The sequence below is a fragment of the Rhea pennata genome, chromosome 15 (assembly GCF_028389875.1).
Source record: "Rhea pennata isolate bPtePen1 chromosome 15, bPtePen1.pri, whole genome shotgun sequence".
NCBI lineage: Eukaryota > Metazoa > Chordata > Aves > Rheiformes > Rheidae > Rhea > Rhea pennata.
In genome coordinates this window covers 7,398,666-7,414,109 of record NC_084677.1, presented here as the reverse complement: position 1 = coordinate 7,414,109, position 15,444 = coordinate 7,398,666, and the positions used below count along the sequence as shown (strand labels likewise).

Genomic DNA, 15,444 nt, shown 5'->3' with positions numbered 1-15,444 from the left:
CCAAATCTTTGTGCAAGTGATTTACATCATTTAATATGAACAGAACTCCATCTTGAACTCCGCACCAGCTTGGAAAGTTCAGATTGTAGCACTGTTGCTCTGAAGTCTGTGCCAGCAGTATCCTCTGCGCTGCAACTGAAACTGCCAAGTATAGGATTCACATAAATCTCGGTGTCTGAACTTGATTTTCTTTTCAAAGCACCACAGAACTGTATTGTGTAACACCTGTAGAACTAGAAGCTTCCCATCTCCAGTCAAGTGTTTAAAGCAACAGGCGACCTTTGAGGTTTAGAAATAATGTATATAAAACTTAGAAATGAACCTGTGCAGTCCTTGAGCTTGCCGTGCAGAATTCAGAAATGAGGAGTAGAGGTGCTTGGATTGGAGCAAGAGTGAAGTAAATGCAGAACCTAGAAGAACCATGATAACTGCCCTTTAAAGAAAATAAACACACAAGGCGCTAAGTAGCATTCCTGTATATGAACAAAAGCCATGTAACACGTATGGCAGAAATAGGTACCAGAAGGCTCTGACTCATTATGTGGAAATATAATTTAAGTTGAAGGAGGACTTTTCTATCTTGGATCCATTCCTAGTGGCTCATACGTCTCGTAAACCTTTAGCACTTAGTTTTAATAGAGCTAGTGCCAGCAAACGAGAAATGGGTTGGATGCAAGAAGCAAAATACTATGTCATCTTAAAAATAGAGCTGAGGTAACTTTGTGTTGATAAGGAACTTCCATTGACCTTTCCTATATTTAATTTTTCTGGATTTAGAAAAAATCTCAACTCCCTAGCAAAAACTTGCTTAGTGAAGCACTCAAGTAGGCATCTTGGTGCTTCCCACTCAGAACAGCTTAGTCTTAGCAAGCAAGTACCACTAATGAACAATGTGTGCAAGGTCCTTTGTGTCTCTGTAGCACTCATAAGTACTTTTCTTACAAGTCATGGTAGTTTTTTTTATGTATTGAATCAAATTTTGTGTAAAATAACCTCAGAATATTTCATGAATATTTTTAAAAGCAAGATTAATAGGACTGTGATAGTTTACCTGTCTTCCAGATTCATAATATATTTTCCTGATTAGTATTTTCAGACCTAATCAAACCATTCTGCTCCTTGAATAAATATATTGGTATTTAAACACTAATAAATACATATGTATTACTACATTATGAATGCATACATGTTTATTCAAGGAGCTGGACTTTAGAAGTACGATTTTTTTTTTCTCAGAAGATCAGGATGGTAGTAATGTCCGAAATATTTTTGGTAAGATTTCTGAAAACGTGTATCAGATATATGCAGAGGGCCTTTTTAGGTACATTTGTACAGACAGATTTTATCTCAAATGTGGAGACATAAAGAATGTCCCATGTGAGGCAGCAGGAAAATTCTTCCTGTCTTTATATACAAAGAATCTGAGCATCCTTAAGGTAGACTAAAATGAGCTAGTAACTATTTGGCTTGTAGATCTATCGTACTGTCCACAGACAGATACACAGAGATGGATTTATGTGGTTCGGCAGGTGAGTGAAAGAAAAGAAGATTTAAAAATAGTAATTAAAAAAATTCTGATTCATGAAAGTCTTCTCATTTTTACAAAATTCAGTGAGGAGGAGGAGCATGTTTTGACCCTAAATAAATAATGACGATTGTCTACCTGCTCCTCTGCTGTTCTGGACGTGAATGAACAAGCTGTACTGCTCATGGAATAGTTGGATGTTTTCTCGAGTACTTCCTAGAAGGTTTTATTAGAAAATCATTGCTATTTCACAGTTTCAGGGGGAGGAGAGGGAAGGAAACTGTCTTAAAGTATTGATACCTGATTCAGTTCCCTTAAGTCCAGTCCTTGTGCAAGCAGTTGGATGTGTAATGGGATGTTCACTGGTGCAGCCTTCACAAGATTGCATTACTGTGACACAAAATTCTTTGTAAATAGAACAGCTTTAATTAAAAAGTACAGAGTTCACAATGAAATTCTGGCTTGTCCCTCAGAGAGATAGCTGGCTAATTTAGTGATTTTCCCAGAGAAACAGGATTCCTTTTGAGAGCTGTATAGCACAGCTGGGAAATAAAGCTAGATTAACTGGATAAGGGAAAATGGTTACAAAAAGGGCATCGGCACAATCGTGATGAACCTCAAATAACTAACTCCCTGGACACATTCCTGGTGAGTCTCAAAGAGCTCCCTGCTAACTGGAGGTGAGGTGGGAAGCAGGAGCAGGCAAGGGTCCTGGAGGGGCCTGCTGGAAGCCTCCCTGGGGCGGTGCCAAGGGGAGTCATCTGCAGAGTAGCAGCAGTGTGGCGACAGCCCCTAGCTCCCTTCAGTGGTGTTGCTTCCTTTTTCTGTGGCAGTTAGCTCATGTCCTTTGCAGAACAGAGTAGCTTGAGGCCATCATTTCATGCATGACTTGGTAAATTGTGCAAGAAAGGACACTGCCAAATGAGGAGCTAAGCCAGTTTTCAATAAGAGGGCCATCTGTGACCAAATGCTTTAATAAGTTTGAAAATGATCAATTTTTTTTTTCTTTTTTTTCTTATTTTTGCAGTTCATTCAGCATGTATGTAACTTTGCAGCTCCCAAAGGATGAGTTTGTTATTGTATGCTTGTTTGCTATGCAGTAAGTTTTTGTTGAGTCAAGTGGTTTCATTTGAGGTTTGATCCTGCGTGGTACTGGAAAGTGACTTCGCATCAATGGCAGTTCTCACTGCCAAAGTTTTCTTGGGGTAGAGGGAATTCAGGTATTTGTAGCAGAGAAGATGCAGGTAAATATATTGATACTGATTGTAGAAGTATTCCGTAAATGTAAGAGGAGGCTAATGCTGGAACTAGAAGTGTTTTTAAAGCTGGAATGAGTTCCAGATAAGTCTCTCTTCCTTAACCTGGCCAGTTACTTGTAGTGTCTCTTCTCTGCTCCATTTCACAAAGCTGGCGAGGTCTTAAGATGCTTTCAAGTAGCAAGACTTACTAAGTAGATCTGCAGTTAATTTCAGAGATCTCTCAAATCACAGCTTAAACTTCTGCAGCAATGACTACCTCTCTTTTGAAAATAAAATGGCAATATCTGGATATCCAATGTGTTGAAGAAAAAAATTTCTTGGATGTCTTTGTTACCATTATACAAGAACAAATCCTTTTACAGAAGGATAGTTATAGTTGCTTTCATTGCTGTTTCCAAGAGCAAGAGGCAAGATGACAGAGTTGTTTTCCTGAAACTGTGGGTTAAATTTGGCTTTTAATTGAGCTGCATAATATCAGAGGTGAGCATTTTACAGGTGGTGAAGTAAAGCAAATGGTCAGAAGGTGTCGTACACAGTGTCACTAATGAGTCAGCAACACAGATAGAAGTCCTTGTTGTGCTAGACCATTAGAGTCCTGCCTCTCTCGCCTCCTTTTGAAGTATTTCTTGTACCTGATAATTTGGCTGCTTGTTTCTATTGGCAAATGTATTTTGAAAGAGGTAATCTTTAGAAAAGGGGAACCCTTTTGTAATTTAATGTTGCTTTGGAAAGGATTTAGTTAAAAAAAAATCTGACCCTTAAATATAGATTTATGTACAGGGCAGGAGGTAGGGAAATCCCAGCTGGTAAATATTCACACAGCGTAGCATTCCAAACTTCCTGAAGTTATGTTGTAGCTTCTTTTAGATAAGTGCACAGCTGTCTGTGTGCAGAAGGCAATCACTTATGTATCAATCCATCTGCCTTTCAGAATAAATGTTCTCCAAGAAAATACTAAATTTGTAACTTAATCTCCCAAGTGCAGGGATGTCAGTGTGTGTTAGAGTGCTTTTGAAGTAAGAGTTCCCTTTTTACACACAAATTACACGGGTAAGTTAAAGACACTTAAATGTAAATTGTGTTTTCTTGTTTCTGCTGAATGCAGTTGATTTCTTACCATGTTTGCAGTTAAACTCTTTAATCTCAAATTAAGCAACAAAAATGCCTAGAAATGGGACTTGGGGTATATATTAAAATATCTTTTACAGCATATTTATATCTTTACAGCTACTTTTACAGCATTTACTCAACTTAGTAAGCAGTAATATAGTGGAATTAAATGAGGTTACTCTTGGGAAGACTGTTTATGTACTCTGAAGTTTGGGCCCTATATATTTGAACAAACTTTTGATCATTTAAAAAAAAAAGATTCTAATTTGTAGATTAGTTTGGACTGAGTTGTAATATGGTAGTTCAATTATTGAGTTTTAAAGGTTTTTATAAGAAAAATTGAGGAAGAAATATTTGAAAAAATGCTGAAGTATGTCTTTAGATTTGTGAAAATCATACTGCTGAGTTAAAGAGAAGTTGGCTATTTATTGTATCAGCGTTCCAAACCACCAAAATCAGTCAAGGTAGTATACACAGTGTCGTATATACTAAATATCTTCCAAATATACTGTATATTTTTTAATATTTTGAGTGTATGCTACTGTTAGATTCCCTCCCCCCCCACACACGCACACACTGTGAATTTCAGTTGTATTCAAAGTTCTTTAAGGTCTGGAATCCCTAGTTTCGCAGTTGTTTCAATAAATTTGCTGAATGATAACACTGAAATAATCTTTATACAATGGTGGAGATGCAACTTGAGCTGCAGTAATCAGGACGAACAATGTTGTAATATTTACCAGAGAAAAGTACGTGTCAAGAGTGCAGTGTACAGATGCATGAAAACATCAAACTTTTAAAAATGGCACAGTTATAGCTTTGCTTAATTGCTGTGCTTAAAAAGACTAATGCAATGTCTAAGGATGTCATCCCTGAGGAAGTCAGGAGACCATCTTTCAGAAAGCATAGAGCTATTGGGGAATTTTATGACGAGGCTGCCGAGAGCAGTAAAACTGATGCACTAGCAGATGTCTCAGGAAGCGGGTTGTGCGTTGTGTCTCGACGTGGTGAGAAGCAAACCTCCACGAGCAACGCCTTGGTTTTACCCAGCTGGAGCCCAAAGGCTCTCCTGAGGTCGAGCCGCCGTGAGGCTCCGGGCGGCTGTGTGCCTTGGCCGTACTCGGACCCGGTCCCCCTACCAGCCCCGGGGATGGGGGAGGGCGGTGAGAGGAAAGGGGGCCTCCCCTCCGTGGCGGCTCGCGGGCGTGCTCAGCCGGGCAGAGCCGCACGAGCGGGGGCAGCTGGGGCGGGCTGTGGCGAGGAGAGGCGAGGCGCTGCGGGGAGGGAGGCAGCGGGGCGTCCCGGCCGAGAGGCGCCCCTCAGCCGCCGCCCCTGAGGCGGCTCCCACGCGGGGCAAGGTAGGTGCGTGGAGCCGGGCACCGGCCGTGACGAGCACAGCCGGCGGTGAGCTTGAACTGCACTGGCGCAGGGGGGCTGCCCCGCAGGCAGGCCCCCGCGCCGAGCCGAGCCGAGCTCCGGGTCCGCGGCCCTGCGGCGGGGGGCAGCCGGGCTTCCCCGCGGCCGCCCGCGCGCCGGGAGCCCCCCGCGTCTGCCGCGGGCCGGGCCGGGCCGGGCGCGGGGCTGCGCCCCGGCCGCGGGGCCGCCGGCGCCCTCCGCCCCCGGCCGCGGCAGCGGCTCTGGGGCTGCGAGCCCGCCGGGCGGGCAGCGCCTGCGGCAGCCTTGCAACTGCCCTTTAAAAGAGGGAGGAGAAAAGAGGAAAAAAAATGAAGACGCCTGAATATCTCCTGCCAAAAGTACAGAGCGCATCTCAGTTGCGGCGGCTCTGCTAAACTTGATCAAGGGGTATTTCAAGCGATAGAGAGCTGCCGGGCTTTTATTAACTGCGGTGGGAACAAGTTGCAGGATGAAATCCAGGGATTAAAGGACCTATTTTCCACTTCGTTGTCTGCAAAGGAATCTACTGAAATGACTTTGAGGATCTTAAAGCTGGAACTATGTGGAGGGAGAATGCAGTAAGTATTTCCCTTTCTGGCTGGCACTAATTCGCTCTTAGGAGTTGCGAAAGGGCTCTGGGCTGCAGAATGACACACACGCATATAAACGTTGCAGTCTTTCCCTATTTAATTCTTAGGTCTTAGTTTCTAGTTAGCATTCGGGAACCTTTAGGAAATGCTAGTTTTCTTTGCTGAACGTGCTATCAGTCTAAATTTAAATGTGGTTCCTTTAAGAGGTATCTTTAAAATATACATATTTGCTGGAAATACTGAAGAAGCAATCTAAGCTTTTGGGAGAGTGATTTGCTAGTGCGTATCTCCCTGGGTTTGCTTATGATAAACTCATTCCGAATCTGTTCTGTTTGAAAGCTCAAAAGAAGCTTTATCCCATACTGATTTAGCTGTTTTCTAGATTATGCTTGTTTTGAACCTGTCAAGAAAACTCCAGTCCTTGATCAAGTGAATTAGTTTGCTTCTGGCTGTTCCTCCCCGCTCGGACGTCTCTCCCCCTTGGAGCCCAAGCCCGTACATTTCTGTTGGAAGCGGGCAGACAGTTGAGCGCAGTATTCCCTGACCTGGATAGGATGGGGACGATTTCCAGGAAGGCTGGCTTCACACCCTTCTCTTGGGAAAGGGCTTACGATTATTTTTCAGTACCCCTCCTCAGCTTTGAATGCAGCCACTTTGTTTCACACGCCACACGCGACAGGATTTTGTTGTTTCCCCGTTAAATCCCCGCCCTGGCTAACGGCTTCTCCCCGTCTCGCCCCGTGCAGAGCCCCTCCGCCCGCCTCGCCGTGCCTCTAGCTGCGCCCCCCGGACGCCATGGGGCTCGCGGCCCGCGGCCGGCACCGCGCCTGCGGCGAGCGGCGCGGAGGCCGCCCCTGAGCCCGGGCACCGAGGGGCGCGACATGCCCGAGGCCGCGGCATGCCCGGCACCAGCACCGGCCCTGGCCCCGGCACCAGCAGCAGCACCGGCCCCGGCAGCCGCCGCTCCGTCTCCTGAGGCGCTGGGTACGTGCGGGGCGCGGCGCGGCCGCCGGGGGGCGCCGTCGCGCCGCGGCCGCCGAGCCGCGCGGGCTCCCGGCGCGGGGCGCCTCGCTGGGGAGGTAGCACCGCTCCGGAGGCGGGGGAAAGGGTGGCTGGGCTTTGCCTTTCCTTCCTCCTTTCTTTCTTCACATTTTTTATTTTTTTTCTTCTTTTTTTTCTGGGGTTTGGAGGAAGCCGAAACTGCTTCGTGTCTGCGGGGGTTTAGGTTTAACTATTTATACCGCTTGCTTTGCTACCTCGGCCGCTGCAGCGGTGAGATCTGGCACGCAGTGCAGTGACTTCGGAAGCACAGTGCAATTGATTTGCAATTAGATGGCCTCTTAAGTGCTCATCTCCTTGTCTGCTCTGAAAGGAGGTGATGATACAGCAAGCGCTTGTCTTGGTGTGTGTTTCAGCGGCAGATGAGTCTGACTAATGGAGCTGCGCTTGGCAGGATCAGAGGGGAGATCTTAAAAATGCCACCCCTGATTGGACAGCCTTGCTGTTTTCTGCAAGATGCTTCGCAACAAGGTTGACTTTATGTGGTACAGGGACTCCTGTCTTGCAGCTAATAGAGTGCCAGTTATGGGGGTGGAAATCCCCCAGGGCACAGAAACCGAGGGAGATCTTGCAGAGTCAGAGCTTTCTCCCCCTTCTCCTTCCTCCAGACAGTTCAGATCACTTCTTCCATGGCTCATCTCTCTCCTCATCCTACTCTCTCTATATTCAGCCCCCTACAGAGATTCAGTGAAGGCGTGAGGTAAACCAATGCAGTGTTGCTCATTTATGGAATGCCCTCCCCTTCAACACCAGTGACAACTTTGAGTCTGAGATCAGCACTTCTGAGATGCTCAAACAAATGCCATGTAAAAGGAGGGAGAAGAATTAAGATAGAATATATGCTTCTGAACCTGTTCCAGAAATGCAGTAGATTTCTGCACAAGCAGCAGCTCTCTCTTAGAGAGATCTTCAGAATTAAAACAGCATGTCTCTGGGATGCTGTGAGATGTATGGAATATGCGGACTGGGGTTTCCAGCAGACCTCTGGCTCACTTCTATCATTTTAAGGGAAAGCACCTGTAAATTTTGAATAGCTGTTTAAGACAAAGGAATCCAGATTTGTGTGTTACCTTTTGTAGGAGGATAAGGTTAAAGAGAAGGATGTCTTTTTTTAATGGTTTCAGTCATTTAAATTTTTTTAGACATCCAAGAAGCATTTTAATCGGTCTCTCCTCTGAAATTGAGCTACATTTTTTGCCTTCCTTGTGGGAGACCAGTTATAATATTATCAGTTATTGGCAAGGCAACTTTTTGGTGGGAGGTAAGAGGTTTGAATTGAAACTGAGGTGAAGAAGGCATTGTGAGAAGCTGCTAAAGTCTGCATTGTGTCCAGATGTTTTCTGTTTAAAAACTTCATTGAAGATACACAGTGTATATAAATTTTTTCCTCTCTTTACGTTTTCTTTTTTTCTTCCTCTTATGCAATGTGATCACTTTTACAGGGTACAAAGCTGGCAAAGATGAGGAAAATTGGCTGTGCTCTCCTGGTACTCCAAGCTCTTCTGGCACCTTTGGATCTTGTTCATGGAGCAGAGAAAAGTTATCCCATCCTTAACATTGCAGTGATTTTGGGAAGGACCAAGTATATCACGGAAAGAGATATCAGAGCTCTCTGGACCAGGGAAATGTCAGCAGACCTGACTGTTGATGTCAACGTAGTGACCCTTCTGGTGAACCAGACAGACCCTAAAAGCATCATAACACATGTTTGTGACTTGATGTCAGGCACCAAGATCCATGGAGTGGTTTTTGGAGATGATACTGACCAGGAGGCAGTAGCTCAGATTTTGGATTTTATTTCATCTCAGACTTTTATTCCAATTCTTGGAATTCACGGCGGGGCCTCCATGATAATGGCAGATAAGGTAGGAGAACTTATTCAAAGCTTTTGGTAGTCTAATGTACTTCACTGTTAGTCTGTAGTGAATAATCACTGCATGCAGCTCAGAAAAGGATGCCTCTAAAAGTCTCCTTTGTACTTTGAAAAAGAAAAAAGAAATGGAGCAGTGTGCTCCTTGACTGCTCATCAAATATTCTGAGATATTTTAGGGTTCATGTCTGAAACTCAACTTTCTTCCATTGTAAAAGTTGTTCTAATGAAATTTTACTCTCCACCAAACTGAATGCTGATTAGCTTAGAAGTCTTGTTAGCAAATATGACAATTTGCTTTAAAAGCAAAAATGAAATAGGCCAATAAAATGATTATATGGAGAAGATATAAAATTATAAACGAATACTATTCTGCCGTGCTCATAAAGGTAGTAGTAGTAATAGGATGTTAATGTTGGACTGGTGGTTTGTGATCTGCTGTAGTCCGTAAATTAAGAACTCTGGCAAACCTGAACCACCCCTTATTTTCAGTGTATTCATTAAGTTGAAGCTTTACTAACTGTATTCTTTTAACTTCCTACTACATGAAAAAAATCTACAGTGTGGTTGCTGAACTCTGGAGATAATGACAAATTTGTTTCATTGGAAAACACTTCTTTATATAATCTCTTGTAAGGCTGTGGGATGACAGACATTAGTGACTCATGTATCCAGCTCATCTTCCCTAACACTGTAACAATTCTTTTAATTCTCTACTGTCACTGCACGTTTGATCTGTAAAGTGATCAGGGCTCTGGTTCTGGAAACAGCAGGTGCTTAGCACCTCCTAGGACTAAGCCCCGTGGCAGGGGCTGCTGCATGGCCCCGCGAGGTGAGGGGCCTGAGCCGAGGAGCGCTGGCTGCGTCGAACAGGATAGCTGACCCACCCGGGGGTGGCACGTGGGAAGCCTTCCAGCACACCAGGCTTTTCCATGTTAATCATAACTCTTTTCTTGATGCTTGTACCTTTAGGGTTTCTTATTCATTGTAAGTGGCTTTTGAATAGGACTTAAAGAGTTCTCTGACTCCAGCTGAGAAAGTAGTCCAGGTTTGTTCCCTAAGCTGGGGGAAAAGGCTGCAGGAGAGATGCAACGATTAGTTGCAGTGGAGGACTCAGTGTTGCACTTTCCAAACTTTTTCTCCCTTTGTTAACTGGGATTAGTATTTTGAACAACCTGCCTTTAAAACTTACGATTGAGGAGAGTCTATAACAATAACCTCGACATCTTGATTAATAGTGAGAGATCATTACAGTCAATGCTGCTAACTTAAATGTAACTGCAGTGACGAAGTTACAGCAACAGTTAATTCATATGCTTTTAATTACTGTACAGATACCCCTCTCTTTTCCAAATTGTATTATATGTATATTTAGGCATTTTATTTAATACCTAATTTACTCAGCTTTCCCTACTGGTATAAAAAGATTTGGAACTGAAGATCCCAGGCACCGTGAGTGATGGAATACTGGGAAAAATCCTTATGGATTCAACTTCATGGTCTGTAGCTGATGCAGGATGTTACAGATACAGATTTTTTTTTTTTTTTTAAGTGTTTATGTAGGGGGTTCCAGAAAGTGAAATAGGCTGTATATTTCCTTTCTCAGTATGTTGTTAATATTCCTGTCATACATTAACGTTGTCATTATATCACTGCCTCTGCTTTTAAGGCTTATTGCCATTTGCTGATAAAATGCTTTCTTGCCGAAACTTGGCTTCTAAGAGTCCTCTTGGGAAATCAAAATTGTTCTGTTGTGTATTAAGACAGTCTAACAGAGCTGTCTTCCATAGGTTGAACTGGCTGAAGGAAGTGTTTGTTCATGTAACTAAAATTGCCTTAATGTTTAACTTGACTTTTGTAATGAGCAGTGTGTTTTGCAACTGGATTTAGACCATCACAGTAATGAGGCTTGCATGTGTCTCTCAATTAACCATTCATTTGGGAATGAATCCCTAGTAGCTGAAGCTAAAATTTACAGTGTTGTCATAAAGGCAGAGGAGATGAAATCTGAGGGAGAAGCACAGGACTGAAAATGTAAAAATGCGTCTCCCAAGTCAGTGTTAGGATTTCAGTTGAAAGACATGGATGCTTGCTAATTACAAAGCTGATCAGTTTTAGGGTCTGCTCTTCTGTCTCATACACTGAAATCCCTGGATATGCTTAAAAAAATGCTTGATCTCACTGCTGCTTGTGGATGTAGCTGAAGCTGGTTTAATCCCCACCTCTAGCTTTTTAATAGGGCCATTTCATTTATGTCCTGATTGTGTGGCTCTAATAGATATTTTCCTCCTGTATGGAGTTACACTGGTACTGTTACAGATGACTTCAAAATATGTGCATGTGTGTAGGTCGTACCTCCATGTCTGTGGTCTGCCAAGCACTGGGGACGCAAAGGCAGCACCACGCTATGCCAGGCAGTCGTTACGTTGTGCTTCTTAACTGTCCTAAATGGGAGCCTCGCTGGAGTCACTGGAGTGAGCCTCTGTAATGTTCTATACTTCTGAAGACTTCGTAGGAATGGCCCTAAGGGAATAAGCTAACCGTAGTCTATATTGTTAAAAAGGACTGCATTGATGTGAACTTCACTGGAAGATCCATCTTTTTAAGGAGAAAGAAAAAAGTTGTTCTAGGTTTCTAAACATTATGTACACACAAATTCAAGGATGCAATGGGAAACATCACAGGGCACAGCGCTCGGGAAGTGCTCAGTCCCCACACAAACGTCTGTTCTGAGCACCGCGGCTGTGCTTGGTGCGTGGTTTTGAACACCTCCTCTCCAGCCCACTTGGCTAGTACTCTGCCTCAGTTCGGTAGAAGTTTGGCTGCAAGGAGATCTGTGCTATGAAAATCACAGCAGGCGTGTGAAGCCAACGAAACTGATGCCATTTTTGAACCTGTCTGACCTGTCTTCATCTAACATCTGTTGTCAGGATCCTACCAATAAACCAATGTGACATTTCTAGGACGTATGGGATCTACCTGCAGCCAATTGCGCTATCAACGTACCCTCTGGACAGTGCATCCCACTCTGCCTCTCGCTGATTTTATGACTCGCTGTTGTCAGGAGCTCTCTTGCCAGCAGACTGCTCCTTGGCTTTGGTCCCTGATTCTCACAGACTCAAAACATACTCAGGTGCGGGACGGGCTGCTGGAACAAGATTGTGTCCAGGGCACCTGTGCCAACCTGCTGTGCACGAGCAGTGCTTTGGAGGATGCTGAAAAGAGACTGACTGTGCATTTTGCATCCTGAAATTTTAGAGATCTCAAACCAAAAACACTGTTTACAACTTTTTCCTGACTTGAATGTTTGATTTTAAACCTAGTTATGTTTGTTTTGCCCCATGCAATCATTATAATGATAGTGTTTATGATACCTTTCTAAAATGGAACATCACGGTTAGTCCTGTGAGAATAATGCAAGGTTGTACAAAATAATTTCCTTCACAAGCGATGGGGAAAGCTCATATGTATTGTAAGCACATTTAGAAGTACTTAGCATCTTTGAACCACACTGCTTTTGCTTAATTTTGCATGTTACAAAATTAAATCTTTTTAAAATTCTCATTAGAAACCTTCCTGAAAGACACAAAAACTTGAAGAAGTATCTTAGTATAGCAGAAGCACTGACATATGCATATGCATAGCTAAATAGCATTAAAGTTGGGAGTAGTTTTCCTGTAGGAGTCAAATAAAGTGATGCTTCTGGAAACAGCTCTAGAAGTGTTAAGTAAAAAAAAAAGTCTTTGCTTCCCCCCCAAATAAGTACTATGTATGGTTAAATTATCACTGTTCCGGCGCGTAATCCCTCTCGCTGTGGAGGAGGGTTTTGCTACATCTCATTTGAATTTCCCTCTGTGCAATGACCGCTGGCTCTTGGCCTTTTGCTGTGAATCCTGCAGAAGAGCCTCACTGTCTCCTGTACAGCTGTAGGCTGCCAACCTGGGCTTATTTAGGTATGTCAGTGCCTTGTACTGGGAAACCCAAACTGGACGCACAGTTCCAGGTGTGGCCCCACGAGTACCAAGGAGAGGGGATTAAGCGCTTCCGTCGGCCGGCTGTGCTCTTGCTTGGGCAGCCCGGTGTCTGGTTAGGCTCTGCCACCGGAAGGGTGCACTGCTGACTCAAGTTGAGCGTGTTCACCAGGCCACCATGCCTGATCGTACTTCAGGGATATTTGTTAAGACATCTAACAGTGAAGAAGTAGCGAGGGAAATTCTTGTATACTTTTTAGAATCTTTTTTTGTGTGGATAGTTTTCAGGTATTTCACTGAAGTACTGGCAGGTATTTGCATTACCTTTCATTTTCATCTCGTGAGAGATCTATCCAGGATTGCTTTGTTTTCTCTTGTTCCTGAGATGCAAAAAGTCATACTGCACGGTATGCCCAACCTTGTAAATGTGAGCAGTGCACGTCCCATCTCCTGGCTCTAGTACCGAGAATTTACATTCCCTGATCAGCATGTAACTTTGTGCTAAGCTCTGAAGGTTCCTCTACGTGTCTTGCAACTTTTTTGCAATGCATCCGTGTTGTGGTGTCCACACTGAAGCAGTATTAAAAAAAAAAAAAGAAGGCTGCCACACAGCTTTACTTACGTGCTAAGGCATGTTTCAGTTCTTACGTTTTGAAAATTTTTGTGGTGAATGGCAGGAGAGTTTGGGTTTCTTTGTTACTGCAGAGCCTCTGCTGGAGATCCTTGTTCAGGGAACGTGCTTGTCTATTTGTGAATTACAGAGTGTGCTTATAGAGACTGTCCAGCTAATGTGGTTGATCCAGAAAAGATATCTCATATTTTTACAGAAAATCTTAAATATAAATTTTATAATTTGCCCTTACTGATAACTGCCGCTAACATGAATATGGTACTACACTCCTGAGCATTATATTAACTTTGGTTTAGGTTGATTCTACAAAAGATTAAACAATTAAAATGTAGATTAAAAAATAGCTATATTCATTTAACTGGTATTTCATATGTAGAAATAATGTCTTGCACTTTCCCCAGCTTGGTTCCATTGTATGTAAGTAATATTTCCAGCTTTTGCCTCTTGTAAAAGGAGCAGCTAAACATGATTTATTTCCTTCTTTCCACTGCTATGGGAAGCATAACTTTCAGAAATTGAGTTTTAGTTTGAACTGCAACAAAAATGTTGTGTAGACCTCTTCTTGCAAATCTGTGTTCACTTGACCATGTCCACAGAAATCGATAAGACTATTTATATGTACTTAAAGTTTTCTTGCAAAACAGTGAAGATTTTCATTATCTGCAGTACTATCTTCTGTGCCTATGTACCATAATCATTGTTGATATTGAATGGTTACAATTATGCTTGAAATCTATGTCTTACTGAGTTGAATGAACTTACGCAATTTTTTCTGCTGTTCTTTAACTGGAGCCAGTGCTCTGTGAGCCTGAGATGGTTATGGTGCAGCTTTTTACGTTACTGGTTTACATTACTACGCTTGTGCCATCAGCACTATCAGAAAGTGAGCTTGGTCAGTGGGAGCTGCAGTGTTTGCTGCTTCAACAAAGCTATGTCTTAGGGAACTTGAAGGAACATCATATTCCTGACATGATCTGAGCTTTCTCTCTTCCGCTCTACTGCCTTTTTCTTTGTTGTGAAGGATTTTCCTGCTTATTTCTGAATAATGACATTTTCCCCTCATTCTTATTGTCCTCATAAAAGTTTCCCTCTTTATTGGGCAAGGGAGAGCGTGAGGGTTTTTCTGGGATGCTGTGAAGGTAGTCTTCAGCTGTCACTTTCATAGAGTTGGAGGGTGGCATAATCAGTTTAACTTACTAGGTGGAAGGTGGATAATTTTGAAGAGCTTGGGAATTTCTGTAACTGATAAGCATGGGAAACAAAACTTCTCTGTGGTTAATGTAGATGTAACACCATGTTATAAAGTTTATTTGGATTTTGAAGTAGCTCCGCTATGGATAAGCTCACAATTCCTACTTTTAGCTTGCTGGAGTTGACACAGTTGCAGCTGAGCTTAGGGTGCAGGAGGTGATCCTATAAACCACATTTAGGAGAGTGGAGCACATGGCTTCATTAGGATCCCAGTTACTTGCAGTAAGACCAAAGTATTTTCATCTCAGAAATACCATTTTCTTTCTTTTCAAACTGTCTGTTCTTACAGTTCTTGAAAATAGAAATCCATAAGTGCATCAGTTTGTTTGAGCACTAACACTTCAGAACTGCTAGTACGTCCCTGTTGTGGACCATCCATGCAATCTATCTAAATTATTGCCTATCTCATAGGTAAGTATAACAGAGCAGTCTCCTGAGCTGTAAAAGCAGGACCTCAGACCTTCAGCATAACTTCCTGCTTGTAGACATTCCTGGTGGCATATTTGGAAGATTTTTTTTAATCTTTTATTTTTTTTCCCAAGGATATTCCCAGATATAAAATCCAAGGTGATTTCCTTTAAGCTATAAAATAATAATAGGACTAACAAAGCAAAGAAGGTATTTTTGGCAGTCAGAATATATCTAGAGAGTATCATACCTGAAAATATTAATTCTAATAAAAGTATGCAGTGTGCAGAACAGAAAGGCATCGGCATTATATGTCAAACATTTTTATTTTGCAATGTCCATCTCTTAATTGTTTTTGAAAGCATGCTTGCATTA

At 42.8% G+C, this 15,444-nt stretch overlaps 1 protein-coding gene across 1 annotated transcript in view; it reads left to right on the top strand.

Moving 5' to 3' along the window:
- The first annotated feature begins 5,849 nt into the window (after positions 1 to 5,849).
- The window catches only part of GRIN2A (glutamate ionotropic receptor NMDA type subunit 2A), a 179,686-nt gene continuing 170,091 nt past the window's right edge, over positions 5,850 to 15,444 (top strand). Inside the window, exons 1-2 of the mRNA XM_062588080.1 lie at positions 5,850 to 5,867; positions 8,381 to 8,803. Of these exons, the coding sequence (XP_062444064.1) occupies positions 5,850 to 5,867; positions 8,381 to 8,803 (441 nt within the window). The remainder of the gene's footprint in view (positions 5,868 to 8,380; positions 8,804 to 15,444) is intronic.